General features: G+C 39.5%; 5 protein-coding genes across 5 annotated transcripts; all 5 read right to left on the reverse strand.

The window, feature by feature from the left end:
• Window positions 1-600: 600 nt before the first annotated feature.
• Window positions 601-13,782, reverse strand: LOC140280320 (uncharacterized). The gene is made up of 6 exons (XM_072375622.1): window positions 13,537-13,782; window positions 13,343-13,405; window positions 12,905-12,967; window positions 2,567-2,629; window positions 1,211-1,342; window positions 601-1,136 (listed from the first exon to the last, which is right to left on the reverse strand). The coding sequence occupies exons 1-6, from the start codon at window positions 13,715-13,717 to the stop codon at window positions 856-858; spliced, it is 783 nt and encodes a 260-aa protein (XP_072231723.1). The 5' UTR covers window positions 13,718-13,782; the 3' UTR covers window positions 601-855.
• On the reverse strand, window positions 7,874-8,260 carry LOC140280326 (histone H2A). The gene has a single exon (XM_072375633.1). It carries the CDS (start codon window positions 8,258-8,260, stop codon window positions 7,874-7,876), a length of 387 nt encoding a protein of 128 aa, XP_072231734.1.
• LOC140279659 (histone H4) lies at window positions 10,034-10,469 on the reverse strand. Its single transcript, XM_072374816.1, has one exon. The coding sequence runs from the start codon at window positions 10,438-10,440 to the stop codon at window positions 10,129-10,131; it is 312 nt and encodes a 103-aa protein (XP_072230917.1). The 5' UTR covers window positions 10,441-10,469; the 3' UTR covers window positions 10,034-10,128.
• Window positions 13,783-16,469: 2,687 nt separating the features above from the next.
• LOC140280323 (uncharacterized) lies at window positions 16,470-26,150 on the reverse strand. Its single transcript, XM_072375627.1, has 3 exons — window positions 25,768-26,150; window positions 19,925-19,936; window positions 16,470-16,941 (listed from the first exon to the last, which is right to left on the reverse strand). The coding sequence occupies exons 1-3, from the start codon at window positions 26,148-26,150 to the stop codon at window positions 16,548-16,550; spliced, it is 789 nt and encodes a 262-aa protein (XP_072231728.1). The 3' UTR covers window positions 16,470-16,547.
• Window positions 18,413-18,725, reverse strand: LOC140279833 (histone H4). The gene has a single exon (XM_072375031.1). The coding sequence runs from the start codon at window positions 18,722-18,724 to the stop codon at window positions 18,413-18,415; it is 312 nt and encodes a 103-aa protein (XP_072231132.1). The 5' UTR covers window position 18,725.
• Window positions 26,151-27,474: the final 1,324 nt, after the last annotated feature.

Raw genomic sequence — 27,474 nt, forward strand, 5'->3', positions numbered from 1 at the left:
TAAATATGACAACAAACTAAACATGAATAGGAAAATACTTCATATGTTACTGTGAAATAACTTGATTAATTACAGAGCAAATATTTACAAAATGTCATCTGATATATATTGATATCAACTGTTAAGACAAATGTTATGGTGGCGAATTGTTTTGCTATATGCTCTGTATTATTATTAGATAATAAAAACATCATTTTGAGATAAAAATACATAATTATGAGATGTATGTATGAGAACATTATGGGTTTTCAGCGCCTCATAACAGAAGGAAAAGGACAGTTAAATAAATACGACTGAATGAATATGAGTAATTTAATTTCAGCGGGAAAATTAAAACAGGCCTGGTCAGTTTTCCAATTAAAAGACCAATTAAAGCTGTAACCCTGACTCTAACCTTACTGTGTGAAATGGAGACCTGTTGACCCTTTACAACATCGGGCGTCTTAGACTTCTTTGTGTTAAATAGATAAATGTTTCCACCTACATCTCTCAATGGGAAAGATGTTTCCTCACATTACTCTGATGTTACATTTGATTTTCTGATTTCACTCTGTTGACGTGTATGTTTGAAACAAATGAAGAAATATTCTCAGACGTTGCTGCTTTGACACATTTATTCTTTATTGAGAAAACGCAGAATCAGAAAAATAATCCCTTTGAATCATGAGAAGTAATAAAACAGCCACATTTTCCATTTATATTCATCATTATTTGCATTTTGATTTGGATTAAGAGATAGTTTCGTCACATAGAATTATTTTGATTGCAGATGATCAGATAAATGTCAGATTAATACGATTAAGGACAACAGGAACCTGCAGATCATCTTTCAGAAACAGAGAAACTGTTTTTCTCTCACATGGTGAACAGCAGATGACCGCTGAAGGTTGTGTGGTGATTATGATCGTCAAATAATGTTGAATGAGGCCACTGTTGTACAAATACTTCATCTCCATTCTCCAGAAGCAGTGTAACAGCATTAGAAGACTTTCCAAAATGGGACGACTTCTTTTCATATGCGAGGAAGATTCTCTCCCCGTTTTTCATCAACATAGCACCTGCACCATATTTGCTACCATGTGCACCTATGTACCACTCAAAGTGGTAGGCTCCTTTCACCGGTGCAGTGAAAATACCTGCAGGATGTTTGTTGTTTAATGATAAATCAAATCTGAAATTTGCTCAGACTTGTTGTGATGTATATTGTTACCTGTTTTTTGGTTGTACGCATTTCCAATGTTTGTTTCAACATGTCTGAAGACCAACGTACTGAGAGACTTAAAGGGTCCATATGTTCTTCTATCATCAACCGACAGAGAAGCTGAGAAAGCCACCTGACCGACTGTTAAAGAGAGAATATAAATATTTAAGATGCTATTGAGTCATACTTTCATCACAGTTATGACAGCAAAACACATTTCTTTGTTATAAAGGGTCAAAATAAATAATATTTTAGCAACTTTCATGGATCTATAAAATTATGAATATTTCTAAACATAATGACACACAGGGGCCTCACGATGTGGACAGTTTTACATCACTGCCAGATTTAAATGAATGTACGGTTCAGCTGAAACCAAATTAAGGTGTTACGTTGAACTTGTAACTGTTTTGCAGAATCTAAATTTAAACATAACACAGAAATAATCAGTTTGAAGAGTTTCAGTCAGGATTCAGAGTGCATCATAGCACAAAAACAGCACTGGTGAAAGTTACCAATGATCTCCTCTTAGCCTCTGATAGCGGACTTGTTTCTGTGCTTGTCCTGTTGGATCTCAGTGCTGCATTTGATACGATCGATCACAGCATTCTGTTACAGAGATTTGAACATGTTTTTGGGATTAAAGGAACTGCATTAGGCTGGTTTAAGTCATATTTATCTGATAGATTCCAGTTTGTTCTTGTAAATGAAGACTCTTCCTCACACACCAGAGTAAGGCATGGAGTTCCTCAGGGTTCTGTGCTTGGACCGATTCTTTTTACTTTATACATGCTTCCATTAGGTAACATTATTAGACAGCATGGCATAAAGTTCCGTTGTTATACTGATGATACTCAGCTGTACTTATCTATGAAACCAGATGAAACCAATAAGTTGGTCAGACTACAAGCATGTCTTAAAGACATAAAGACCTGGATGACTCAGAACTTTTTCCTTTCTGGTACCTTGTGGTGGCCCCTTTCCCCTCGCTCCCCCACTCCTGTAGGCCTCCCTGATACAGTCACCTTGTGCTGGTAAAACGCTTCAGTTTAGCAACATCTTTTTTAGCATATAGAGAGTATACCTTTTGATAAAAGTCTTATTTTTAAGCTGAGACCTCCTGTTATTTAACCAACGTAAAAACTGAACATTGTTTAAATGAAATTCAGCTCTCTGCTCCCTTTTTCCTTAGAACATAAGAACCTGTATTCAGTGTGGTATTCTCTGGGTGAAGGTCCCAGAGTGGCATTGTCAGGGCTGTACAGCTGCCCCGGTCACACTTAGAGTTAAGGATGGCTCAAATAATCATGAAACATCCCATAGTTATGGGAACCAATCAGAGTGATCATGATTTCCTTTCAGTACCTTCCAGCTGCTGCTTCAGCTTGTTAGTCTCAGTCTCCTGTCCCTTCAATTTTGTGTCATAGTCTGTAAAACATCAAATTAGTTTAATTACATTTGAAAAAATATGTTGCAAATATTTTCATTGTGTTGACAAAGCTTAGAGACCCTCTAATATGTGAGCAGCATTCAGGCTTTGGATTCAAGAAATCGCAAATTTGTCCATCAGAGAGAACATTTTCCAAACTAAAGATCATTTTAACTTCATATTAATCCTCATTAAAGTGATGCAGATTAAAATCAATACAAGTAAATGAACACAACCAATAATCACAATAAAAAATCTAACTATATTCTTAATATACCTGCAACATGTACCTACACAGTCATGTAAACAACGAGTTTCAAGCTAACAGTTCAAAGTTTGATTGGCTTAATCAGAGATGTGGTTATTTCCTCGTTACCTTCCAGCTGCTTCTTCAGATTCTTGATTTCAGCTTCCTGTCTGTCACACTTTGCTGCATTTTGACAAAAAACAGCATGAATGGCTTTTTAAAATTTAAATTTTGCTTAATTTCTAGCCAGTAAAATACAAAATAGTGATATCAATGTAACACAGTTTTGGCTCCTACGTTCCTTCATTATGTAACAAAACGCTGTACCTGCACTCTCTTTTTTTAGGGACCTGAGCTCCAGCCTCTGTTCGGTCAACGAGGCGATCATCTCTCTCAGAGCAGCATGGACGTCCGGTGAAAATGACTGCTGCAGTGCCAACGCCTCCGTCTGATCCGTGGAGACGGAGAGGACCACAAGAAGCAGCGGGAGAAACAGAGTCATCTTCATTCTTTCTCTGGAAATCTCAACACCTCGACTGTGTCACCTGCAAACCTGAGAGGTTTTTATAGCTTGAAAAAAGAGGTGTGAGGATGAGGGAGCTAAGATTAAGATCAGGTGACTTTTTTTGGTCAAATTATTCAGTTAAGAATGTGTTTGCTAGCACAGAGGAATGCCCTCATGCAACATAATGAACAATAAACAGTCAGTTTGTTAAAGGCTCCGACCACATTTTCCCCCAATAAGCCACAGAGCCCCCACTGAAATGGTTAACTGTCCACAGCACCAACCAAAAAGTTCTCTAGGTGTTGGGGAAGCTGGTGCTGTCCTTTGGCCCGTTCACAGTTTAAAACTCAAAATGACAGAGATGAATAAACTTAGTATAATTTTTTATTAAAGGTAGGGGAAATTAAAGATTAACAGCCTTTTTTAAACAGGCTACTCTGTACTCTGGCTACTTCCACAGAACTAGAAAGTATAAACCAGCTCATCAGTTAATAACTGTGAAGTCAGTACACACAGTTTTTTTTAAAAGTACAATCTCAGTTTAAAAGAAGCAGGCCACCTTTTAATCTAAGTAGGTTTTACATGTTCAACAATGAGGAACCATTCAGAGTATACGTAAGAACCAGAAAAACACCAACCTCAGTTCCAGTAAATGTTGATCACTGAAAAAGATGGTAAGATTGTTCAGATCTGATCAGACCTGTTTTTCAGGCCTAAATGATCACAATATAATAAAACCTGTAAAAAGGAGGGTATCTCTGCACTTTGCAGGGATTTGTTTCTGTTGGTTCACTTCAAGGCATGACCTCCTACCTGCACTTTGCTGGCTCCCAGTCAGGTGTGAAGTGGCCAAGATGAAAGTCATCCCCACCAAATCTGAGGTCACAGTTCTCAATCAGAAAACGATGCAGTGCTCCTTTCCTGGTCGGGGTTGGCTTTTTGTCTCAAGCTGAGGAGTTTATAAATCTCAAGATCTTGTTCACGGGTGATGGCAAGATGGAGCAAGAGATGAACAGACAGATCAGGGTTTCGTCAGCAATATTGAGGGTGTTCTGAACCATTGCTGTGAAGAGGCAGCTGAGCAGAGTTGTGATGCTTCTGATGAACTGGTCTAACTTTGTTCCAACCCTCAATGGAGGGATTATACATCCTTTATAGCCTGGGAAGGCCTCAGGATCCCCCAGGAGGAGCTGGAAACGGTCACTGGGGAGATGGATGTCTGGGTTTCCCTCTTGGGCCTGTCACCTCTTTGACCCAACCTCAGATAAGTTAGGGGAACTTACCTGAGAAAATTAGGGGAAGTCGATGGTTGATAGTTCCTTCTTAAATCGGTTCGGAATCTTATTATTATTTATATGGTTATGAAAAGGACTCTAAACCCAAAGTTTGTTGTGTTTTGACAGTAAACAGTTTGTTATGAAAAATTTTATCAATTATATATTTATGTTTATGCATTTGGCAGACGCTTTTATCCAAAGCGACTTACAGGTGGGCAGGAAGGATAAGGGGGTCTTGCCTAAGGACCTCTACTGGAGACAGTACCTTTCATGCAGGGGATTTAAACCCAGGTCTCCCTCATGAAAGGTGGCAATCTTACCACTACACTATCCCAGTTCAGTTCAGGCCACTTGTATTTGGAGAGAGATCATATGTGTGCAATCCATATGCAGAAAAATGTGCTGTGAAGGACTGATGGAAACTCATTACATAATGTTTCCTCAAACTTTTGGTATTCATTTTGACTAACAGATAGCTGATTAGTGACCAACAGTTGCCAACATTCAAAGTCAGGAAAAATATGGTGAAATTACTCTGAAAAAAAGGTTTTTAAAACGTTACATTTCAGTTTGAATAAAGCCTCTCACCTGTTAATATGAGTAAGTTTTGCTTAGTGAAAAATGAGGAACCATTCAGAATATAAAAACATCAAGAACCAGGAAAACATCAACCTCAGTTACAGTAAAAGCTTGTTGATCACTGAAAAAACATTGTTATGTTCAGATCTGGTCAGACCTGTTTTTGTACACCGTAGTCACAGTCTAATACATGACCCGACTGTTATCTAACTAATGACACTTCAACATATCCAATAGATTAGAAACAACAGTGTGATGTATCTATTAAAGCTGCGACTATGGCGGTACTTTGGTTTGTCCAGAACTGACACATTTGACAGAGTTTGGGTTATCGACCTGGTGAGAAAGTATACCAGCACACGAAGAAATCGTCATCTTTAGGGTTGTGGGTTACATGTAGGGTTGTCATGATACTAGTATCTCAAACTCAAAATGATACATTAACAATCCCAAGTCCTCAGACTTTGCCTCCGAAATGGAGGACATGTCAGCTGGATTGAGGACATCCTCAAAGTATTCCTTCCACTGTTCAACAATATCCTCCATTCGTGTCAGCCGTTCGGCAACCTGGTCAAGCACAACCTGGGAAGGTCCCTGCTTTCCCTTTCTGAGACATCGAATGGTTTGCCAGAACGCCACTGAAGTCAAACTAAAGTCCTTCTCCATAGTCTTCCCAAATTTGTGAAGCACCCTCGTTTTAGCTTCAGCAACTACCAATGCTGCAGCCATTTTACCTTCTCTGTACCTGTCTTCTGCTTCAGCTGACCCCCGGGACAACCAAGACCTTTTCTTCACCTTGACATCGTCCCTCACCACTGGCCTCCACTATAGCAGCTCATCAGACATGGGCTAACACCCCCGACAACACAGCTCTCAGTATCATGGGAATACTCAAACACCTCAACCATGTTAAGGTGGTGAATCAATGGAGGACTACAGAGGAAAATATTCAATTTACGTTTTGGTGAAGAGGAGAGGAGATTATAGATAAACGGGCATTTTTTCAATGGCAAAACTAGAAAACCAGCACTGGGAAATTGCATTCATTACAAACTATACTACCAAAAGTGTTCATTCACCCTTCCAAATTTCTAATAATTTAATAAACTTTAAAGTCTGGGTCTGGCGGTTCCCAAGAGAAGGGTACTTATCTGGCTGCATTGTGCCAAGTGTAAAGTTTGGTAAAGGGGGGATTATGGTGTCGGGATGTTCTTCAGGAGCTGGGCTTGGCCCCTTAGTTCCAGTGAAATTAACTCTGAATGCTTCAAAGTTAATTTCATACCGAGAGATTTTGGACAATTTTATGTTCCCAACTCTGTGGAAACAGTTTGGGGATGGCCCCTTCCTGTTCCAACATGACTGTGCACCTGTGCACAAAGCAAGGTTCAGAAAGACATGGATGAGCCAGTTTGGTGTGGAAGAACCTGACCTCAGCCCGATAGAACACCTTTGGGATGAATTAGAGCAGAGACTGTGAGCCAGGCTTCTGTCCAACATCAGTGTCTGACCTCACAAATGTGCTTCTGAAAGAATGATCAAAAAACTCCCATAAACACTCCTAAACCTTGTGGAAAGCTTGCCCAGAGGAGTTGAAGCTGCTAGAGCTGCAAACGTTATATTGAACCATTTGGATTAAAAATCGGATGTCAATTAAGTTCAAATGTGTGTAAAGGCAGATGAGTGAATACTTTTGTAAATACTGTGTATTTTTAAGTTAAGGACACTTTTGTTTGGAGAGAGTTCATTTGTGTGTGCAAGCCACAGACATAAGAATGTGCTGTGAGGGAGTGATGGAAACTCATTACATAATGTTTCCTCATACTTTCGGTATTAAATTTCTCTAAAAGGTTGTACATATCTGTCACAGTCAGTGGCCAACAATCAAAGTAAGAAGTTTTTAAAAGTTACATTTCAGTTTGAAAAAAATGCTCTCAACTGTTAATATACGCAAATTTTGTTTGATGAAGAAAGAGGAACCAAATATGAAAACAAAGTACCAGGAAACTATCAACCTCAATTACAGTAAGAGTTTGTTGATCACTTTAAAAAATAAAAAAGGACATGTTCAGGACTACACAGACCTGTTTTTTTTTTTTCTTTTTTCCACCTCAGTCAAAGGCCAACGCATATCCTGACTGTTACCTCTCTGATGGTACTCCATAGTGTTTTATTTATTTCTTGTTCAACAATGAGTTTACAGAGTGACCAAAGCGCTCCCGCCCTTTTTCCCCTCTGCCCGCCAACTTCAAACAAAGAAAGGTCTCCATAGAAACCAGATCTTACCGTCCAGCAGCTGAACCAATCAGAGGCGGGGGACGGTACAGTGGAATTTGCATGCAAGCTCGATGGGGGGGGGAAAGCTTTTCTTCTAAGCCTATTTTTGTTCCTCCGTGTGTATATTTAATGAAAAATATAAATAAAAGAAACAATATTAATTATTAATATTAAACAGTATTCTTTTCGACATTTAGTTTAAATAAATTCTTCATTTATTTACTTTTAGAGACAACTGTCAATGGATGAAATTGTGTTTTTTTGCTAATCTACATCCATAATACTTTTGCGGTGACAACGGTTTCACTCTTTGAGAGGTTTGTGTGGCTCTTAAAAGAGCCGTTATGTAGTTATCGGGTGTTTACTTGGCCTTTGCAGCCTTCTCGGTCTTCTTGGGCAGAAGAACAGCCTGGATGTTGGGCAGCACGCCGCCCTGAGCGATGGTGACGCCGCCGAGCAGCTTGTTGAGCTCCTCGTCGTTGCGGACAGCCAGCTGCAGGTGACGTGGGATGATCCTAGTCTTCTTGTTGTCGCGAGCAGCGTTTCCAGCCAGCTCCAAGATCTCAGCGGTCAGATACTCCAGAACAGCCGCCAGATAGACGGGAGCTCCGGCACCGACACGCTGAGCATAGTTTCCTTTACGGAGCAGCCTGTGGACACGGCCGACGGGAAACTGAAGCCCGGCCCGGGAAGAGCGTGTCTTTGCCTTTGCTCTGGCTTTGCCTCCGGTTTTTCCTCTTCCAGACATGATGAAACTTTACTTTCAAACGTTCAAATGAAAAACCAGTAACTAATGTTGAATGCCAGCAAGTATATACTATAGCAGCTGCTCGTTCATTGGTCAGACTGGGCGTTAAAGTAATTGACCAATCACAGAAGAGCTCAGGTCGAACGTGCATATCATTAACAAGACTCTCCTCCATGCCTGAAAATTCAAAATCTCAAACGGTTACTCGCAGTTTCTTCCCAAATTTAGGCTTGTTTGTTATTGTTTACAGCACTACATCAGAAAAACTATAAGATGGTTCAATTTTACCTTCCTCTAATTTTCCTGCTTTTAACATTTGAAGTCCAATTTGCTTTAATGTCCGTTTTGTAAATAGTGCTTTTTTTAAAAAGTTTTTAAAGTTTAAAGTTGATTCAAGTCAAATGTGTAGAAAAACACTTGATAAAATAATCAAGTAATGTATAATAAAGCTCAATATTCTAAATCTTAGATTAAAGTGTAAAGGCAACTCATCATTGTCATCAAATCAGTGAATAAAACTGCTTGTTTTAACCCCAGTAACAATTTTGTTAAATGATAAGCAACCTGAAATGATCCATTCAGTCTGTGCTGGACTAAAAAAGGTTCATTGAAGGAGGCCAGTTTGTCATCCTATCAGAAGTCTTTCAGCTTTGTGTCGTTCAAATCTCTGTAATAGATGGTTCTTCTGTAGAATTAGAGCAAGATTCGCTGTAGTGATTCTATTAAAGATCTATTTGGAATTAAATCAAAAGTGACCAATCAGTGCAAGTTTACACCAAAAACTACAGAAGACTAAGAAAAGAGCTAGCATGAATTTGGTGCACAAATACATGTTTTTTCAGGAGTATAATATTTTTTGACAGAATAAACTAAAGGGATCCCTAGTGCAGATCAATCCCAGGCAAAAGAGGGATTTTCCATTAAGGAAGTTCATCCAAGTCAGACCATTGCCATCAGTTTGCCATTTTCACATGGTAAGAAATTAAAAATGTTGAAAGTGTGCTGTGAAAGTTGCTTTAATTCTGATTGCCAAGTTTCTTATTCTCATCGTCTTGTTGCCTGTAATTAAATTTATTTAGGAAGACAGCCATTATGCTTAATCAGAACTCAATTGAACATTTTAAGTCAACTTACATGTAACTAAACTGCTTGTTGTGTGCTCAGTTAGTGTTTTGCAGCCCTGTGCATTGTGCAGTGTTGAGCTAATGTGAAACATTTACATTTCACTATTTACAAAGTGCAGTCTCAGATTACAGCACTAATTTTCCAGAATGAGATTTCCATTTTTGTTGTTGGACAGCTGGAAAGGTCAGCTGCAAGTCTCCCATTAGTCTTCGGATGTCACCTGCACACAGATTATCTCGACTTTGACATTAATACATCTGGCAGAAACACAGAATAATAAGCATCTTATTGAATGAAATGCTGTAATTGCTAAAGACTTTTTATTTCAGTCTCTGCTGGTCATACATTAAAGAGGAACTTCAGTATTTTTAAACCTGGACCTTGTTTCTGGCATGAGATACATTTATCTACTCACCGAGAACAGTTTGGTGAAAGTCGGCATCCTTTGGAAGCCATTTAGGTAACTAAAACCATATAGAGTGAACGGGGAAAGATGTAGTCTCAAAATGAAACTGCATTTGTCTTTATATTTCACCAAAATTTTAAGACGATGTATAGATACAATTTAGAGCAGTTTAAAAAGCTTTTTTTTTATTAATAAACCAGAAGAAAAGCTTATGCAGGTCTACAGCATTGTGACTGTATCATAGAAATAAAACTGAAACAGGTCTGAGCTCTTCAGGTAAAGGTGGGTGGCTCTGAAAAGAGCCGTTGGGTTTGTTTGGAGCTGGTTCAGGATCAGTTTAACCTCCGAAGCCGTACAGAGTGCGGCCCTGCCTCTTGAGCGCGTACACCACGTCCATGGCGGTCACAGTCTTCCTCTTTGCGTGCTCGGTGTAGGTAACAGCATCACGAATAACGTTCTCCAGGAAGACCTTCAACACACCGCGGGTCTCCTCGTAGATCAGGCCGGAAATACGCTTGACTCCGCCGCGGCGAGCCAGGCGGCGGATGGCGGGTTTGGTGATTCCCTGGATGTTATCACGGAGAACTTTACGGTGACGCTTAGCGCCTCCTTTACCGAGTCCTTTGCCGCCCTTTCCTCTTCCGCTCATGTTTTCGATCTTTTTATAAATACAAAGATGAACTGGTTCCTGTAAGGAACGCGCTCTGTATTTATCTCTGAACTACGGACGTAAAGGAGGGAAATGGGCGGGGTTTCGGTGGGCGGAGCCAACGTTAACGGACGATGACGGAGTCAGAGTATCACTTTTATTTGTCAGACTTGCTTTACGAACATTTCTCACTCTTCATCCAAGTGTCACAGGGATATGTGCGGAGCCACTACTCCTTTGTGAAAGTATGTAGGGTCACACAAAAAAATGATGAATAAAATACTAAACAATAACATACATACATATTAAATATGACAACAAACTAAACATGAATAGGAAAATACTTCATATGTTACTGTGAAATAACTTGATTAATTACAGAGCAAATATTTACAAAATGTCATCTGATATATATTGATATAAACTGTTAAGACAAATGTTATGGTGGCAAATTGTTTTGCTATATACTCTGTATTATTATTAGATAATAAAAACATAATTTTGAGATAAAAATACATAATTATGAGATGTATGTGTGAGAACTAACTAATTATTTTCAGCGCCTCATAACAGAAGGAAAAGGACAGTTAAATAAATACGACTGAATGAATATGAGTCATTTAATTTCAGCGGGAAAATTAAAACAGGCCTGATCAGTTTTCCAATTAAAAGACCAATTAAAAATGTAACCCTGACTCTAACCTTACTGTGTGAAATGGAGACCTGTTGACCCTTTACAACATCGGGCGTCTTTGACTTCTTTGTGCTAAAAAGATAAATGCCTCCACCGACATCTCTCAAATGGGAAAGATGTTTCCTCACATTACTCTGATGTTACATTTGATTTTCTGATTTCACTCTGTTGACGTGTATGTTTGAAACAAATGAAGAAATATTCTCAGACGTTGCTGCTTTGACACATTTATTCTTTATTGAGAAAACTCAGAATCAGAAAAAGAATCCCTTTGAATCATGAGAAGTAATAAAACAGCCACATTTTCCATTTATATTCATCATTATTTGCATTTTGTTTAAGAGAAAGTTTCATCACATAGAATTATTTTGATTGCAGATGATCAGATAAATGTCAGATTAATACGATTAAGGACAACAGGAACCTGCAGATCATCTTTCAGAAACAGAGAAACTGTTTTTCTCTCACATGGTGAACAGCAGATGACCGCTGAAGGTTGTGTGGTGATTTTGATTGTCAAATATTCTTGAATTAGGCCACTGTTGTACAAATACTTGATCTCCACTCTCCAGAAGCAGTGTAGCACCATTAGCAGAAGTTCCGTAATGGGACGGCTGATGTTCATATGCGAGGAAGATTCTCTCCCCGTTTCTCACCAACGCTGCAGCTGCAGCATGTCTGCCACCATGTGCACCTACGTACCACTCAAAGTGGTAGGCTCCTTTCACCGGTGCAGTGAAAATACCTGCAGGATGAATGTTGTTTAATGATAAATCAAATCTGAAATTTGCTCAGACTTGTATTGATACAGTTCGTTACCTGTGTGATCGTTGTAGGCATTTCCAATGTTTGTTACGACATGTTTGAAGACCAACGTAGTGAAAGTGTTAAAGGGTCCAAAATATCTGTGGCTGTCAGTCAGAGAAGCTGAGAAAGCCACCTGACCGACTGTCAAAGAGAGAATATCAGTATCTAAGGTGTTGTTGAGTCACATTTTCATCACAGTTATGACAGCAAAACAAGTTTCTTTGTTATAAAGAGTCAAAATAAATAATATTTTAGCAACTTTCATAGATCCGTAAAAAAATATAAATATTTCTAAACATAATGACATTCGGGGGCCTCATCATGTGGACAGTTTTACATCACTGCCAGATTTAAATGAATGTACGGTTCAGCTGAAACCGAATTAAGGTGTTATGTTCAACTTGTAACAGTTCCGCAGAATCTGTGATACGATCGATCACAGCATTCTGTTACAGAGACTTGAACATGTTATTGGGATAAAAGGAACTGCATTAGGCTAGTTTAAGTCATATTTATCTGATAGATTCCAGGTTGTTCTTGTAAATGAAGAATCTTCCTCACACACCAGAGTAAGTCATGGAGTTCCTCAGGGTTCTGTGCTTGGACCAATTATTTTTACTTTATACTTGCTTCCATTAGGTAACATTATTAGACAGCATGGCATAAATTTCCATTGTTATGCTGATGATACTCAGCTGTACTTATCTATGAAACCACATGAAACCAATAGGTTGGTCAGACTATGAGCATGTCAGCAGCATGCAGGCTTTGGATCCAAAAAATGGCACATTTATCCATCAGAAAGAACATTTTCCAAACTAATTTATTATTATAAGTTATATAAGATTATACGATTTATTTCATATCAATCCTCATTAAAGTGATGCAGATTAAAACTAATACAAGTAAATTACACAATCAGTGATAAAAATTAAGAGGATAAACTATCTCCCTGCAACATACCTTCCAGCTGCTGCTTCAGCTTGTTGGTCTCAGTCTCCTGTCCCTCCAATTTCGTGTCATGTTCTGAAAAACAGAAAATTAGTTTCATGACACAGATATGGGTTGCAAATATTTCATCTTGTTGCCAAAGCTTAGAGACCCTCTAATATGTGAGCAGCATTCAGGCTTTGGATCCAAGAAATGGCAAATTTGTCCATCAGAGAGAACATTTTCCAAACTAAAGATAATTTTAACTTCATATCAATCCTCATTAAAGTAATGCAGATTAAAATCAATACAAGTAAATTAACACAACCAAAAATCACAATAAAAAATATATAACTATATTCCTTAATACACCTACAACATGTGCCTCCACAGTCATGTAAAGAACGAGTTTCAAGCTAAAAGTTCAAAGTTTGATTGGATTAATCAGAGCTGTGGTTATTTCCTCGTTACCTTCCAGCTGCTTCTTCAGATTCTTAATTTCAGCTTCCTGTCTCTCAGACTTTGCTGCATATCCTGAAAAACACAGCATGAATGAATTTTAGAATTTTAATTTTGCTTCAATTCTCTGGAATCTTCTTTTTTCACCCAGAAAAAATACAAAATATGGCTCCTTCATTCCTTCATAATGTAACAAAACACTGTACCTGCACTCTCTTTTTTTAGGGACCTGAGCTCCAGCCTCTGTTCGGTCAACGAGGCGATCATCTCTCTCAGAGCAGCATGGACGTCCGGTGAAAATGACTGCTGCAGTGCCAACGCCTCCGTCTGATCCGTGGAGACGGAGAGGACCACAAGAAGCAGCGGGAGAAACAGAGTCATCTTCATTCTTTCTCTGGAAATCTCAACACCTCGACTGTGTCCCCTGCAAACCTGAGAGGTTTTTATAGCTCGAAAAAAGAGGTGTGAGGATGAGGGAGCTAAGATTAAGATCAGGTGACATTTTTTGGTCAAATTATTCAGTTAAGAATGTGTTTGCTAGCACAGAGGAATGCCCTCATGCAACATAATGAACAATAAACAGTCAGTTTGTTAAAGGCTCCGACCATATTTTCCCCCAATAAGCCACAGAGCTGTCCACAGCACCAACCAAAAAGTTCTCTAGGTGTTGGGGAAGCTGGTGCTGTCCTTTGGCCCGTTCACAGTTTAAAACTCAAAATGACAGAGATGAATAAACTTAGTATAATTTTTTATTAAAGGTAGGGGAAATTAAAGATTAACAGCCTTTTTTAAACAGGCTACTCTGTACTCTGGCTACTTCCACAGAACTAGAAAGTATAAACCAGCTCATCAGTTAATAACTGTGAAGTCAGTACACACAGTTTTTTTTAAAGTACAATCTCAGTTTAAAAGAAGCATGCCACCTTTTAATCTAAGTAGGTTTTACATGTTCAACAATGAGGAACCATTCAGAGTATACGTAAGAACCAGAAAAACACCAACCTCAGTTCCAGTAAATGTTGATCACTGAAAAAGATGGTAAGATTGTTCAGATCTGATCAGACCTGTTTTTCAGGCCTAAATGATCACAATATAATAAAACCTGTAAAAAGGAGGGTATCTCTGCACTTTGCAGGGATTTGTTTCTGTTGGTTCACTTCAAGGCATGACCTCCTACCTGCACTTTGCTGGTTCCCAATCAGGTGTGAAGTGGCCAAGATGAAAGTCATCCCCACCAAATCTGAGGTCACAGTTCTCAATCAGAAAACGATGCAGTGCTCCTTTCCTGGTCGGGGTTGGCTTTTTGCCTCAAGCTGAGGAGTTTATAAATCTCAAGAACTTGTTCACAGGTGATGTCAAGAGAGAGCAAGAGATGGACAGACAGATCAGGGTTTCGTCAGCAATATTGAGGGTGTTCTGAACCATTGCTGTGAAGAGGCAGCTGAGCAGAATTGTGATGCTTCTGATGAACTGGTCTAACTTTGTTCCAACCCTCAATGGAGGGATTATACATCCTTTATAGCCTGGGAAGGCCTCAGCATCCCCAGGAGGAGCTGGAAACGGTCACTGGGGAGATGGATGTCTGGGTTTCCCTCTTGGGCCTGTCACCTCTTTGACCCAACCTCAGATAAGTTAGGGGAACTTACCTGAGAAAATTAGGGGAAGTCGATGGTTGATAGTTCCTTCTTAAATCGGTTCGGAATCTTATTATTATTTATATGGTTATGAAAAGGACTCTAAACCCAAAGTTTGTTGTGTTTTGACAGTAAACAGTTTGTTATGAAAAATTTTATCAATTATATATTTATGTTTATGCATTTGGCAGACGCTTTTATCCAAAGCGACTTACAGGTGGGCAGGAAGGATAAAGGGGTCTTGCCTAAGGACCTCTACTGGAGACAGTACCTTTCATGCAGGGGATTTAAACCCAGGTCTCCCTCATGAAAGGTGGCAATCTTACCACTACACTATCCCAGTTAAGTTCAGGCCACTTGTATTTGGAGAGAGATCATATGTGTGCAATCCATATGCAGAAAAATGTGCTGTGAAGGACTGATGGAAACTCATTACATAATGTTTCCTCAAACTTTTGGTATTCATTTTGACTAACAGATAGCTGATTAGTGACCAACAGTTGCCAACAATGAAAGTCAGGAAAAATATGGTGAAATTACTCTGAGAAAAAGGTTTTTAAAACGTTACATCTCAGTTTGAATAAATCCTCTTACCTGTTAATATGAGTAAGTTTTGCTTAGTAAAAAATGAGGAACCATTCAGAATATAAAAACATCAAGAACCAGGAAAACATCAACCTCAGTTACAGTAAAAGCTTGTTGATCACTGAAAAAACATTATGTCCAGATCTGGTCAGACCTGTTTTTGTACACCGTAGTCACAGTCTAATACATGACCCGACTGTTATCTAACTGACACTTCAACATGACACTTCAACATATCCAATAGATTACAAGCAACAGTTTGATGTATATTTTACAGCTGCGACTCTGGTGGTACTTTGGTTTGTCCAGAACTGACACATTTGACAGAGTTTGGGTTGTCTACCTGGTGGGAAAGTATACCAGCACACTAAGAAATGGTCATGTTTAGGGTTGTGGGTTACATGTAGGGATGTCATGAAACTAGAATTTAAATCAAGTTCATTTTGACATTTTTTTCCACCTCAGTCACAAGCCAACTTACATCTTAACTGTTACCTCTCTGATGGTACTCCATAGCGTTTTATTTCTTGTTAAACAATGAGTTTACAGAGTGACCAAAGCGCTCCCGCCTTTTTTCCCCTCTGCCCGCCAACTTCGAACAAAGACAGGTCTCCATAGAAACAACGTCCGGCAGCTGAACCAATCAGAGGCGGGGGAGGGCACAGTGGAATTTGCATGAAAGCTGTTTGAGGGAAGAGTTTTTCTTTACCCCATTTCTGAAGCATGCCTAAAACTCGTCAATTCAGTGGCCGTTTACAAGTCTGGCTTAAACTTTTGACAAGCGGATCTTAGTTCCTCCGGGTGAATATTAAAAGAAAGAAATAAAGTGCACAATATTAAACAGTAGTCTTTTTCACACATAGGTGAAATAAATTCTGCATGTAAATACTTATAGAGACAACTGTCAATAGGTGAAATTATTTAGAGACGGTTTTACTCTTTGAGAGGTTTGTGTGGCTCTTAAAAGAGCCGTTGGGTTGGTTGTAGTTATCGGGTGTTTACTTGGCCTTTGCAGCCTTCTCGGTCTTCTTGGGCAGAAGAACAGCCTGGATGTTGGGCAGCACGCCGCCCTGAGCGATGGTGACGCCGCCGAGCAGCTTGTTGAGCTCCTCGTCGTTGCGGACAGCCAGCTGCAGGTGACGTGGGATGATCCTAGTCTTCTTGTTGTCGCGGGCAGCGTTTCCAGCCAGCTCCAAGATCTCAGCGGTCAGATACTCCAGAACAGCCGCCAGATAGACGGGAGCTCCGGCACCGACACGCTGAGCATAGTTTCCTTTACGGAGCAGCCTGTGAACACGGCCGACGGGGAACTGGAGCCCGGCCCGGGAGGAGCGGGTCTTTGCCTTTGCTCTGGCTTTGCCTCCGGTCTTTCCTCTTCCAGACATAATGCAACTTTACTTTCAAACGTTCAAAAGAAAAACCAGTAACGAACGTTGAATGCCAGCAACTATATTTAACAGCAGCTGCTCGTTCATTGGTCAGACTGGGCGTTAAAGTAATTGACCAATCACAGAAGAGACTCCCCCCCCCCCCGTGCACATTCTAAATCTCAGACTGTTAGTCAGTTTTTTCCCAAATTTAAGCTCGTTTGTTGCTGTTTACATCACTACATCAGAAGAAAATATATATATATATTTAATATCTTGTAATTTTACACCTAAACAGTGACTATATTGTATATAAGAACTATTTCCACAGTTTCCAGCTGTGCTTCTGTAGGCTGTAAGTAACAGCAGGACGTTACCGCCCTCATACTCATGTCTCTCTTTGCAGCTATACAGCTCTCAGCTTTGCAGGTGATACAGTTGAGTTGTGTAGATGTGTCGAGGAAGTTTTTCTGTTTAGCTCAGTCTCCACAGATCACACAGAAGAGTCAAACAGTGTCAATCAAACTGCATATGGATCAAATTCTGGATCAGAATATTCCATATTTTGATTAATTGATAAATAAGTCACAACAGCAAGCCTGTGGATATAAGGTTAGGATACATATTCACTTGTTCTGCAGGTCAGTTGCCATAATTCATGATTAATATGCAGCTTCTCAGAAGATTCTGTTTTAATTTGTCATTTTATTACAACTGAAAATGCTCTATCAATAAAGAATAAGAAAGATAATCTTTGGAATTAGTGGGTAGCTGTAGTTTGAAACACTACATTTTCTAAACTCTTTTCTTTTAACACATTAAAGGGAGACTTGCAGCTATAGGAGAACTAACGCTAAAACATCGGTATCATATAATCAGCTTTGGTTTGACTTGGTACCAGACACATAAAATCTTTTTTTTTTTTAAGGGAAATTATCATACATCCGTCATAACCAATATAACAAGTATTGATGTGCTATAGTCAATCTAGTGTTGAATAGCATCAAACAGACTCACAGCTTTGCATCAGCAGTTAGGCTAAATGTCCCATAAATAATGACGAGTGCGAAATAATGTTCAGGGTTCACCAAAAAAAAAAAAAAAAGGACAATTTCACACATTCTCAGAATAGTGAGATTATTTTATGTTTGGCCTTTTGTGGGATTATTGATCGTACATCTGGCAACACTGCTTGGTATTAGAAATTGTGTGATTACAAATAACAGCTTTCCAACCGTAACTGTGAAGGTTCAATTTAAGCTTCTGCAAGACGTCAGAAACTTGAGTGCAAGTCTTTAAAGGCTGAAGTTCAGTCATTACAACTTCAAATAATTTAGATGAATATTTTTCCAGTATTAACCAGAAAATTTCCTTATGCAGGTATCATACATCAATAAACAGAAAAAAACGTTAAACAACAGGTCTGAGCTCTTCAGGTAAGGTGGGTGGCTCTGATAAGAGCCGTTGGGTCTGTTTGGAGCTGGTTCAGGATCAGTTTAACCTCCGAAGCCGTACAGAGTGCGGCCCTGTCTCTTGAGCGCGTACACCACGTCCATGGCGGTCACAGTCTTCCTCTTTGCGTGCTCGGTGTAGGTAACAGCATCACGAATAACGTTCTCCAGGAAGACCTTCAACACACCGCGGGTCTCCTCGTAGATCAGGCCGGAAATACGCTTGACTCCGCCGCGGCGAGCCAGGCGGCGGATGGCGGGTTTGGTGATTCCCTGGATGTTATCACGGAGAACTTTACGGTGACGCTTAGCGCCACCTTTACCGAGTCCTTTGCCGCCCTTTCCTCTTCCGCTCATGTTTACGATATTTTTTAAATTCAAAAATGAACTGGTTCCTGTGAGGCACGCGCACTGTATTTATCTCCGAACTGCGGACGTAAAGGAGGGAAATGGGCGGGATTTCGGTGGGCGGAGCCAACGTTAACGGACGATGACAGAGACAGAGTATCACTTTTATTTGTCAGACTTGCTTTACAAACATTTCTCACTCTTCATCCAAGTGTCACAGGGATATGTGCGGAGCCACTTCTCCTTTGTGAAAGTATATAAGGTCACACAAAAAAATGATGAATAAAATACTAAACAATAACATACATACATATTAAATATGACAACAAACTAAACATGAATAGGAAAATACTTCATATGTTACTGTGAAATAACTTGATTAATTACAGAGCAAATATTTACAAAATGTCATCTGATATATATTGATATCAACTGTTAAGACAAATGTTATGGTGGCAAATTGTTTTGCTATATGCTCTGTATTATTATTAGATAATAAAAACATAATTTTGAGATAAAAAGACATAATGAGATGTATCTGTGAGAACTAATTATGGGTTTTCAGCCCCTCATAACAGAAGGAAAAGGACAGTTAAATAAATACGACTGAATGAATATGAGTAATTTAATTTCAGAGGGAAAATTAAAACAGGCCTGATCAGTTTTCCAATTAAAAGACCAATTAAAGCTGTAACCCTGACTCTACCCTTACTGTGTGAAATGACCTGTTGACCCTTTACAACATCGGGCGTCTTTGACTTCTTTGTGTTTCCTCACATTACTCTGATGTTACATTTGATTTTCTGATTTCACTCTGTTGACGTGTATGTTTGAAACAAATGAAGAAATATTCTCAGACGTTGCTGCTTTGACACATTTATTCTTTATTGAGAAAACTCAGAATCAGAAAAATAATTCCTTTGAATCATGAATAGTAATAAAACAGCCACATTTTCACTTTATATTAATTATTATTTGCATTTTGATTTTGATTAAGAGACAGTTTCGTCAGACAGAATTATTTTGATTGCAGATGATCAGATAAATGTCAGATTAATACGATTAAGGACAACAGGAACCTGCAGATCATCTTTCAGAAACAGAGAAACTGTTTTTCTCTCACATGGTGAACAGCAGATGACCGCTGAAGGTTGTGTGGTGATTTTGATCGTCAAATAATGTTGAATGAGGCCACTGTTGTACAAATACTTGATCTCCACTCTCCAGAAGCAGTGTAACAGCATTTGCAGACTTTCCAAAAAGGGACGACTGATGTTCATATGCGATGAAGATTCGCTCTCCATTTTTTACCAAAAACGTGCTTGAAGCATGTTTGCCACCATGTGCACCTATGTACCACTCAAAGTGGTAGGCTCCTTTCACCGGTGCAGTGAAAATACCTGCAGGATGTTTGCTGTTTAATGATAAATCAAATCTGAAATTTGCTCAGACTTGTAGTGATGTAGTTTGTTACCTGTTTTTTGGTTGTAGGCATTTCCAATATTTGTTTCAACATGTCTGAAGACCAATGTAGTGAGAGACGTAAAGGGTCCATATGTTCTTCTTCCATCAACCGACAGAGCAGCTGAGAAAGCCACCTGACTGACTGTTAAAGAGAGAATAGATAAATTTAGAGCACATTATAACACAGAAATAATCAGTTTGAAGAGTTTCAGTCAGGATTCAGAGTGCATCATAGCACAGAAACAGCACTGGTGAAAGTTACCAATGATCTCCTGTTAGCTTCTGATAGCGGACTTGTTTCTGTGCTTGTCCTGTTGGATCTCAGTGCTGCATTTGATACGATCGATCACAGCATTCTGTTACAGAGACTTGAACATGTTATTGGGATTAAAGGAGCTGCATTAGGCTGGTTTAAGTCATATTTATCTGATAGATTCCAGTTTGTTCTTGTAAATGAAGAATATTCCTCACACATTGAGTCAGTCATGGAGTTCCTCAGGGTTCTGTGCTTGGACCAATTCTTTTTACTTTATACATGCTTCCATTAGGTAACATTATCAAACAGCATGGCATAAATTTCCATTGTTATGCTGATGATACTCAGCTGTACTTATCTATGAAACCAGATGAAACCAACAGGTTGGTCAGACTACAAGCCTGTCTTAAAGACATAAAGACCTGGATGACTCAGAACTTTCTGCTTCTAAATTCAGAAGAACTGAAGTCTTTATCAAGTCGTTATCTTTGGACCTGAGCGCTTTAGGGAGAAACTGTCTAGTTATATAGTTACTCGAGATTGTATTTCCTTGGCTTCTAGTCCTATAGTCAGGAACCTTGGAGTTATTTCTGACCAGAATCTGTCCTCTGACTCTCATATAAAACAGGTTTCTGCCTTCTTTCACCTTCGTAATATTGTTAAAATCAGGAACATCCTGTCTCAGGGTGATGCAGAGAAACTGCTCCATGCATCTGTTCCTTCAGGACTGAACTACTGTAATTCCTTATTATTGGGCTGTCCCACATATTCTCTGAAAAGCCTCCAGCTGATCCAAAACCCTGCAGCCAGAGTTCTGATGAGAACTAACAGGAGAGATCATGTTTCTCCGGTTTTAACTTCTCTTCATTGGCTCCCTGTTAGATTCAGAATAGAATTTAAGGTTCTTCTCCTCACATATAAAGCTCTTAATGACCGAGCTCCATCACATCTTAAAGATCTCACAGTTGGATATTTCCCCAACAGAGCACTTTGCTCTCAGGCTGCAGGTTTCCTTGTTGTTCCCAGAGTTTCTAAAAGCAGAATGGGAGGCAGAGCCTTCAGTTATCAGGCCCCTAAAAGCAGAATGGGAGGCAGAGCCTTCAGTTATCAGGCCCCTAAAAGCAGAATGGGAGGCAGAGCCTTCAGTTATCAGGCCCCTCTCTGTGGAACCAGTTGCCAGTTTGGCTTCAGGAAGTAGACACCCTCTCTACCTTTAAGATCAGGCTGAAAAATGTGATTCATTTTTGTTTTCTCCCCAGTCAAGTTAGTTTTGTTTCATTGTTTCGTTCTTTTTTCGTTTTCTTTTCTCTTGTAAACCAACTTGAGTTAGTTCTATTCTGGGGTTCTCAAATTCTCAATGCCAGTACAGGTGTGTTGGTCATAGGTTACAGGTGGTGGCTCACTAGGTGGAGGGCTTCCTCAATCTTAGTTTATTTTGCATCCTCAATATTTGTGTGACTTTTCCTTTCTGGTACCTGGTGGTGGCCCCTTTCCCCTCGCTCCCCCACTCCTGTAGGCCTCCCTGATACAGTCACCTTGTGCTAGTAAAACGCTTCAGTTTAGCAACATCTTTTTTAGCATATAGAGAGTATACTTTGAAATAAAAGTCTTATTTTTAAGCTGAGACCTCCTGTTATTTAACCAATGTAAAAACTGAACATTGTTTAAATATAGAAATTCATCTCTCTGCTCCCTTTTTCCTTAGAACATAAGAACCTGTATTCAGTGTGGTATTCTCTGGGTGAAGGTCACAGAGTGGCATTGTCAGGGCTGTACAGCTGCCCCGGTCACACTTACAGTTAGGGATGGCTCAGATTATCATGAAACATCCCATAGTTATGGGAACCAATCAGAGTGATCATGATTTCCTTCCAGTACCTTCCAGCTGCTGCTTCAGCTTGTTGGTTTCAGTCTCCTGTCCCTTCAATTTTGTGTCATAGTCTGAAAAACAGAAAATTAGTTTCATTACATGTGGAAAAAAATATGTGTTGCAAATATTTTAATTTTGTTGACAAAGTTTAGAGACCCTCTAATATGTGGGTATCATGAAGGCCCTCTCTGTGGAACCAGCTGCCAGTTTGGCTTCAGGAAGCAGACACCCTCTCTACCTTTAAGATCAGGCTGAAACTTTCCTTTCTGATAAAGCTTATAGTTAGGGATGGCTCAGGTGAGCCTGAAACATCCCATAGTTCTGCTGCTATAGGCTTAGACTGCTGGGGGAGCTCCCGCTGCAGAGAACATATGTGGAAGGAAGCACTAACAGCAGACAAATGGGTGGAGTTTATAAAAGGGGCAGGATTCGGGCCTTTCTTCCTGCACTGACACACCTGGGAGCAGCTGAGGCTTTGTTTGAAGCGGAGTTGGCATTCTGTATTGGGAGGGGACTGATTTACTGGATGACTGTTTAAAGACAGCCAAGAAGGAGCCTCCAGTCACCTGCTCAACTGGATTATATTCCAGTGTGAAAAGTTTTCAACGGAGATACTTCTAAAAAAAAAAAAAACTAAAAAAAAAAAAGCCAACCACTGTTTTTCCCAGATTCATTTGATTTGTGTTTGTTCTTAATTTATCATTTGGGCAGGCTATCGTTTGGGGCATTTTTTTTTTTTCTAAGGCGGCCATTTCCATTTCTATTGTGTGGTTTAAGTCACTTTAAGATTGCTGTGAATAGGTAAATTCGGTATTCGATCTCATTTAAATTGGGTTGTGTGTAATGGTGTTTCAGTCACAATTTGTTATGTGGTTGTCATGTTTTCTTTTGTTGTGCATAACTCTGACTAAGCTCTAACTGGAGCTCCCCCCCGGTCGTGCAGTCTTGTCCCAGGGTTGGTTTCTTTTTAGCCATTTCATGTTTGGTTTGATTTTGTCTTTTATAATTTACTCACTCTAGAGATCAGTATTTTATCAAAAAATATATTGTAAATAAAATGTAAAACCAGTCTCTGGTTCCCGTTTATTCTGGGTCTTGTGTGGTTACTATCGCTTGGTCACACAAATAACCTATTGGAGGCTCAGATAAACAAGAACCTAGACAACTGAATGTTAAACTTTTTAGCTGAACATGTCTCATAAAAATGTATTTGAACATTTCGGGTGAACCAATCAGAGTGATCATGATTTCCTTCCAGTACCTTCCAGCTGCTGCTTCAGGTTGTTGGTCTCAGTCTCCTGTCCCTTCAATGTTGTGTCATGTTCTGAAAAACAGAAAATTAGTTTCATGACACAGATATGTGTTGCAAATATTTCCATCTTGTTGACAAAGCTTAGTCTAATATGTGAGCAGCATTCAGGCTTTGGATCCAGTAAATGGCAAATTTGTCCATCACAAAGAACATTTTCCGAACTAAAGATCCTTTCAACTTTATTTCATATTAATCCTCATTAAAGTGATGCAGATTAAAATTAATACAAGTAAATTAACACAACCAATAATCACAATAAAAAAATCTAACTATATTCTTAATATACCTGCAACATGTACCTACACAGTCATGTAAACAACGAGTTTCAATGTTTGAGTTGAAGCCGTTAGCTTCAACTCAAACATTCAAGCTAACAGTTCAAAGTTTGATTGGCTTAATCAGAGATGTGGTTATTTCCTCGTTACCTTCCAGCTGCTTCTTCAGATTCTTGATTTCAGCTTCCTGTCTCTCAGATTTTGCTGCATTTTAACAAAAAACAGCATGAATGTCTTTTTAAAATTTAATTTTGCTTAATTTCTAGCCAGTAAAATACAAAATATTGATATCAATGTAACACAGTTTTGGCTCCTAAGTTCCTTCATTATGTAACAAAACGCTGTACCTGCACTCTCTTTTTTCAGGAACTTTAGCTCCAGCCTCTGTTCGGTCAACGAGGCGATCATCTCTCTCAGAGCAGCATGGACGTCCGGTGAAAATGACTGCTGCAGTGCCAACGCCTCCGTCTGATCCGTGGAGACGGAGAGGACCACAAGAAGCAGCGGGAGAAACAGAGTCATCTTCATTCTTTCTCTGGAAATCTCAACACCTCGACTGTGTCCCCTGCAAACCTGAGAGGTTTTTATAGCTCGAAAAAAGAGGTGTGAGGATGAGGGAGTTAAGATTAAGATCAGGTGACTTTTTTTTACCAAAACTATTCAGGAAGAATGTGTTTGCTAGCATAGAGGAATGTGCTCATGCAGCATAATGACCAACAAACAGTTGGTTTGTGCAAGGGTCCGGCCACATTTTCCCCCAATAAGCCACAGAGCCCCCACTGAGCTGGTTAACTGTCCACAGCACCAACCAAAAGTCCTCTAGGTGTTGGGGAAGCTGGTGCTGTCCTTTGGCCCGTTCACAGTTTAAAACTCAAAATGACAGAGATGAATAAACTTAGTATAATTTTTTTTTATTAAAAAGGTACAGTAAATTAAAGATTAACAGCCTTTTTTTTTTTAATATACTTTTAGTACTTCCACAGAACTAGAAAGTATAAACCAGCTCATCAGTTATAACTGTGAAGTCAGTACAGTTTGTTTTTTTTAAGTAGAATCTCAGTTTAAAAGAAGCATGATACCTTTAAATCTAAGTAGGTTTTACATGTTCAACAATGAGGAACCAGAGTATACGTAAGAACCAGAAAAACACCAACGTCAATTCCAGTAAATGTTGATCTCTGAAAAAGATGGTAAGATGGTTCAGATCTGATCAGACCTGTTTTTCAGGTCTATGTGATCACAGTATAAAAAAAATAAATTAAAAAAAACTGTAAAAAGGAGGCACTTTGCAGGGATTTGTTTCCGTTGGTCCAGACCTTAACCCCCCCCCCCCCCACCACGTCAGTCACAGGCCAACGCATATCCTGACTGTTACCTCTCTGATGGTACTCCATAGTGTTTTATTTATTTTTTAAACAGAGTTTACAGCGTGACGAAAGCGCTCCCGCCCTTTTCCCCCTCTGCCCGCCAACTTCAAACAAAGACAGGTCTCCATAGAAACAAGACCTTACCGGCCAGCAGCTGAACCAATCGGAGGCGGGGGACGGCACAGTAGAATTTGCATGCAAGATCTGAACCGTGCCTGAACCCGTCAATTCAGCGGCCATTGACAAGTCTGGCTTAAACTTTCACAAGCCCAGCTCAGTTCCTCCAGATGTTTATTTAGAGTGCACAATATTAAAGTATTCTATTTAAAACAAATCCTTCGGTTAATTACTTTTAGAGACAACTGTCAATCGGTGAAATAATATTTTTCTGCTAATCTACATCCATAATACCTTTGCGGTGAAAACGGTAATAATTATAGACGGTTTCACTCTTTGAGAGGTTTGTGTGGCTCTTAAAAGAGCCGTTATGTAGTTATCGGGTGTTTACTTGGCCTTGGTAGCCTTCTCGGTCTTCTTGGGCAGAAGAACAGCCTGGATGTTGGGCAGCACGCCGCCCTGAGCGATGGTGACTCCCCCCAGCAGCTTGTTGAGCTCCTCGTCGTTGCGGACAGCCAGCTGCAGGTGGCGGGGGATGATCCTGGTCTTCTTGTTGTCGCGGGCAGCGTTTCCAGCCAGCTCCAAGATCTCAGCGGTCAGATACTCCAGAACAGCCGCCAGGTAGACGGGAGCTCCGGCACCGACCCGCTGGGCATAGTTTCCTTTACGGAGCAGCCTGTGGACACGGCCGACGGGAAACTGAAGCCCGGCACGGGAGGAGCGGGTCTTTGCCTTTGCTCTGGCTTTGCCTCCGGTCTTTCCTCTTCCAGACATAATGCAACTTTACTTTCAAACGTTCAAATGAAAAACCAGTAACTAACGTTGAATGCCAGCGAATATATACTACAGCAGCTGCTCGTTCATTGGTCAGACTGGGCGTTAAAGTAATTGACCAATCACAGAAGAGCTCACATCGAACGTGCATATCATTAACAAGACTCTCCTCCATGCCTGAAAATTCGAAATCTCAAACTGTTACTCAGTTTCTTCCCACATTTAGGCTTGTTTGTTATTGTTTACAGCACTACATCGGAACAAAAAAATAATAATATATATATATATACACATATATAAGATGGTTCAATTTTACCTTCCTCTAATTTTCCTGCTTTCAAAAATTCAAATCTATTTTTCCTTCTGCACTTGTTCATTGTTTTAATGTCCGTTTTCCTGTTGTTTTTTGTTTAAGTTGATGTGTAAAATAAAAAACACTTGATAAAATATTCAAGTAATGTATAATAAAGCACAGTATTCTAAATCTTAGATAAAAGCGTAAAGGCAACTATCAAATCAATTAATAGAACTGCTTGTTTTAACCCAGGTAATTTTTTTCTCAAATAATCCAGTCTGTGCTGCAATGAGAAAACTTCATCCTGTCAGAACTATTTCAGCTCTGTGTCCTTCAACTCTCTGTAACAGGTGGTTCTTCTTTAGAATTACAGGAAGATTTGCTGTAGTGATTCTGTTAACTAATGGATATAAGGAACGTTAGCAAATAAAGTTTAACAATATTTATTAAATACAAACCTAATTCGGCCCAACATAATCTGACACATTACAAGCTCTTAGCAACATCTGAATGACCACATGGCGACCAAACCTGCTTTTAAAAAAAGGAAAAGCACAGAACTGCACACCGGTGTACACACGACAAATCACTGCAAGTTCAACAAACCCTTTTGGTTGTCACTGCAGAAAGTACCGAGAAATGTAGGGAAAGTGACCAGATTACAAACAAACAAAGTTTAAGTAGTTCGTTCTTACATCTGTAGCATACAGGGAAAAAATTATGATGGACCAGGAACGGAGTAACTACAGAAAACAAAATAAAACCTAAAACAAAAGGACAGCAGGTATGATAACACAAGAATACAAAATTCCACCAGCAAAGAATTTTAATTCATACTCTAAATAAATGCTTAAAAGCACAACATATCTGTTGTGTCGAACTCCCACATCCAGTCATTCATTCATTCTCAGCACCTGCCACTCAAAGTACTTTAAAAAATGCAACCAGTACATATGAAAATTCATCACAGAAACATATTTACCCAAAATGGGCATTTCCTCACGCTGCTGTGGGTCCAGCAACACTCTG

The sequence above is a fragment of the Leuresthes tenuis genome, unplaced genomic scaffold (assembly GCF_036924035.1).
Source record: "Leuresthes tenuis unplaced genomic scaffold, fLeuTen1.0.hap1 SCAF_21, whole genome shotgun sequence".
In the NCBI taxonomy this organism is placed as follows: Eukaryota; Metazoa; Chordata; class Actinopteri; order Atheriniformes; family Atherinopsidae; genus Leuresthes; species Leuresthes tenuis.

Bases quoted from the DNA above. Each gene is read 5' to 3' on its own strand.
- LOC140280326 (XM_072375633.1), bottom strand. From the start codon at position 8,260: ATGTCTGGAAGAGGAAAAACCGGAGGCAAAGCCAGAGCAAAGGCAAAG.
- LOC140279659 (XM_072374816.1), bottom strand. From the start codon at position 10,440: ATGAGCGGAAGAGGAAAGGGCGGCAAAGGACTCGGTAAAGGAGGCGCT.
- LOC140280320 (XM_072375622.1), bottom strand. From the start codon at position 13,717: ATGAAGATGACTCTGTTTCTCCCGCTGCTTCTTGTGGTCCTCTCCGTC. The intron at 12,968-13,342 runs GTAACGAGGAAA...TCTGTTTTTCAG, and splicing joins TCTGAAGAAGCAGCTGGAAG to AACATGACACGAAATTGGAG. The intron at 1,343-2,566 runs GTACTGAAAGGA...TCTCTTTAACAG, and splicing joins GCTGAAGCAGCAGCTGGAAG to TCGGTCAGGTGGCTTTCTCA.
- LOC140279833 (XM_072375031.1), bottom strand. From the start codon at position 18,724: ATGAGCGGAAGAGGAAAGGGCGGCAAAGGACTCGGTAAAGGTGGCGCT.
- LOC140280323 (XM_072375627.1), bottom strand. From the start codon at position 26,150: ATGTCTGGAAGAGGAAAGACCGGAGGCAAAGCCAGAGCAAAGGCAAAG.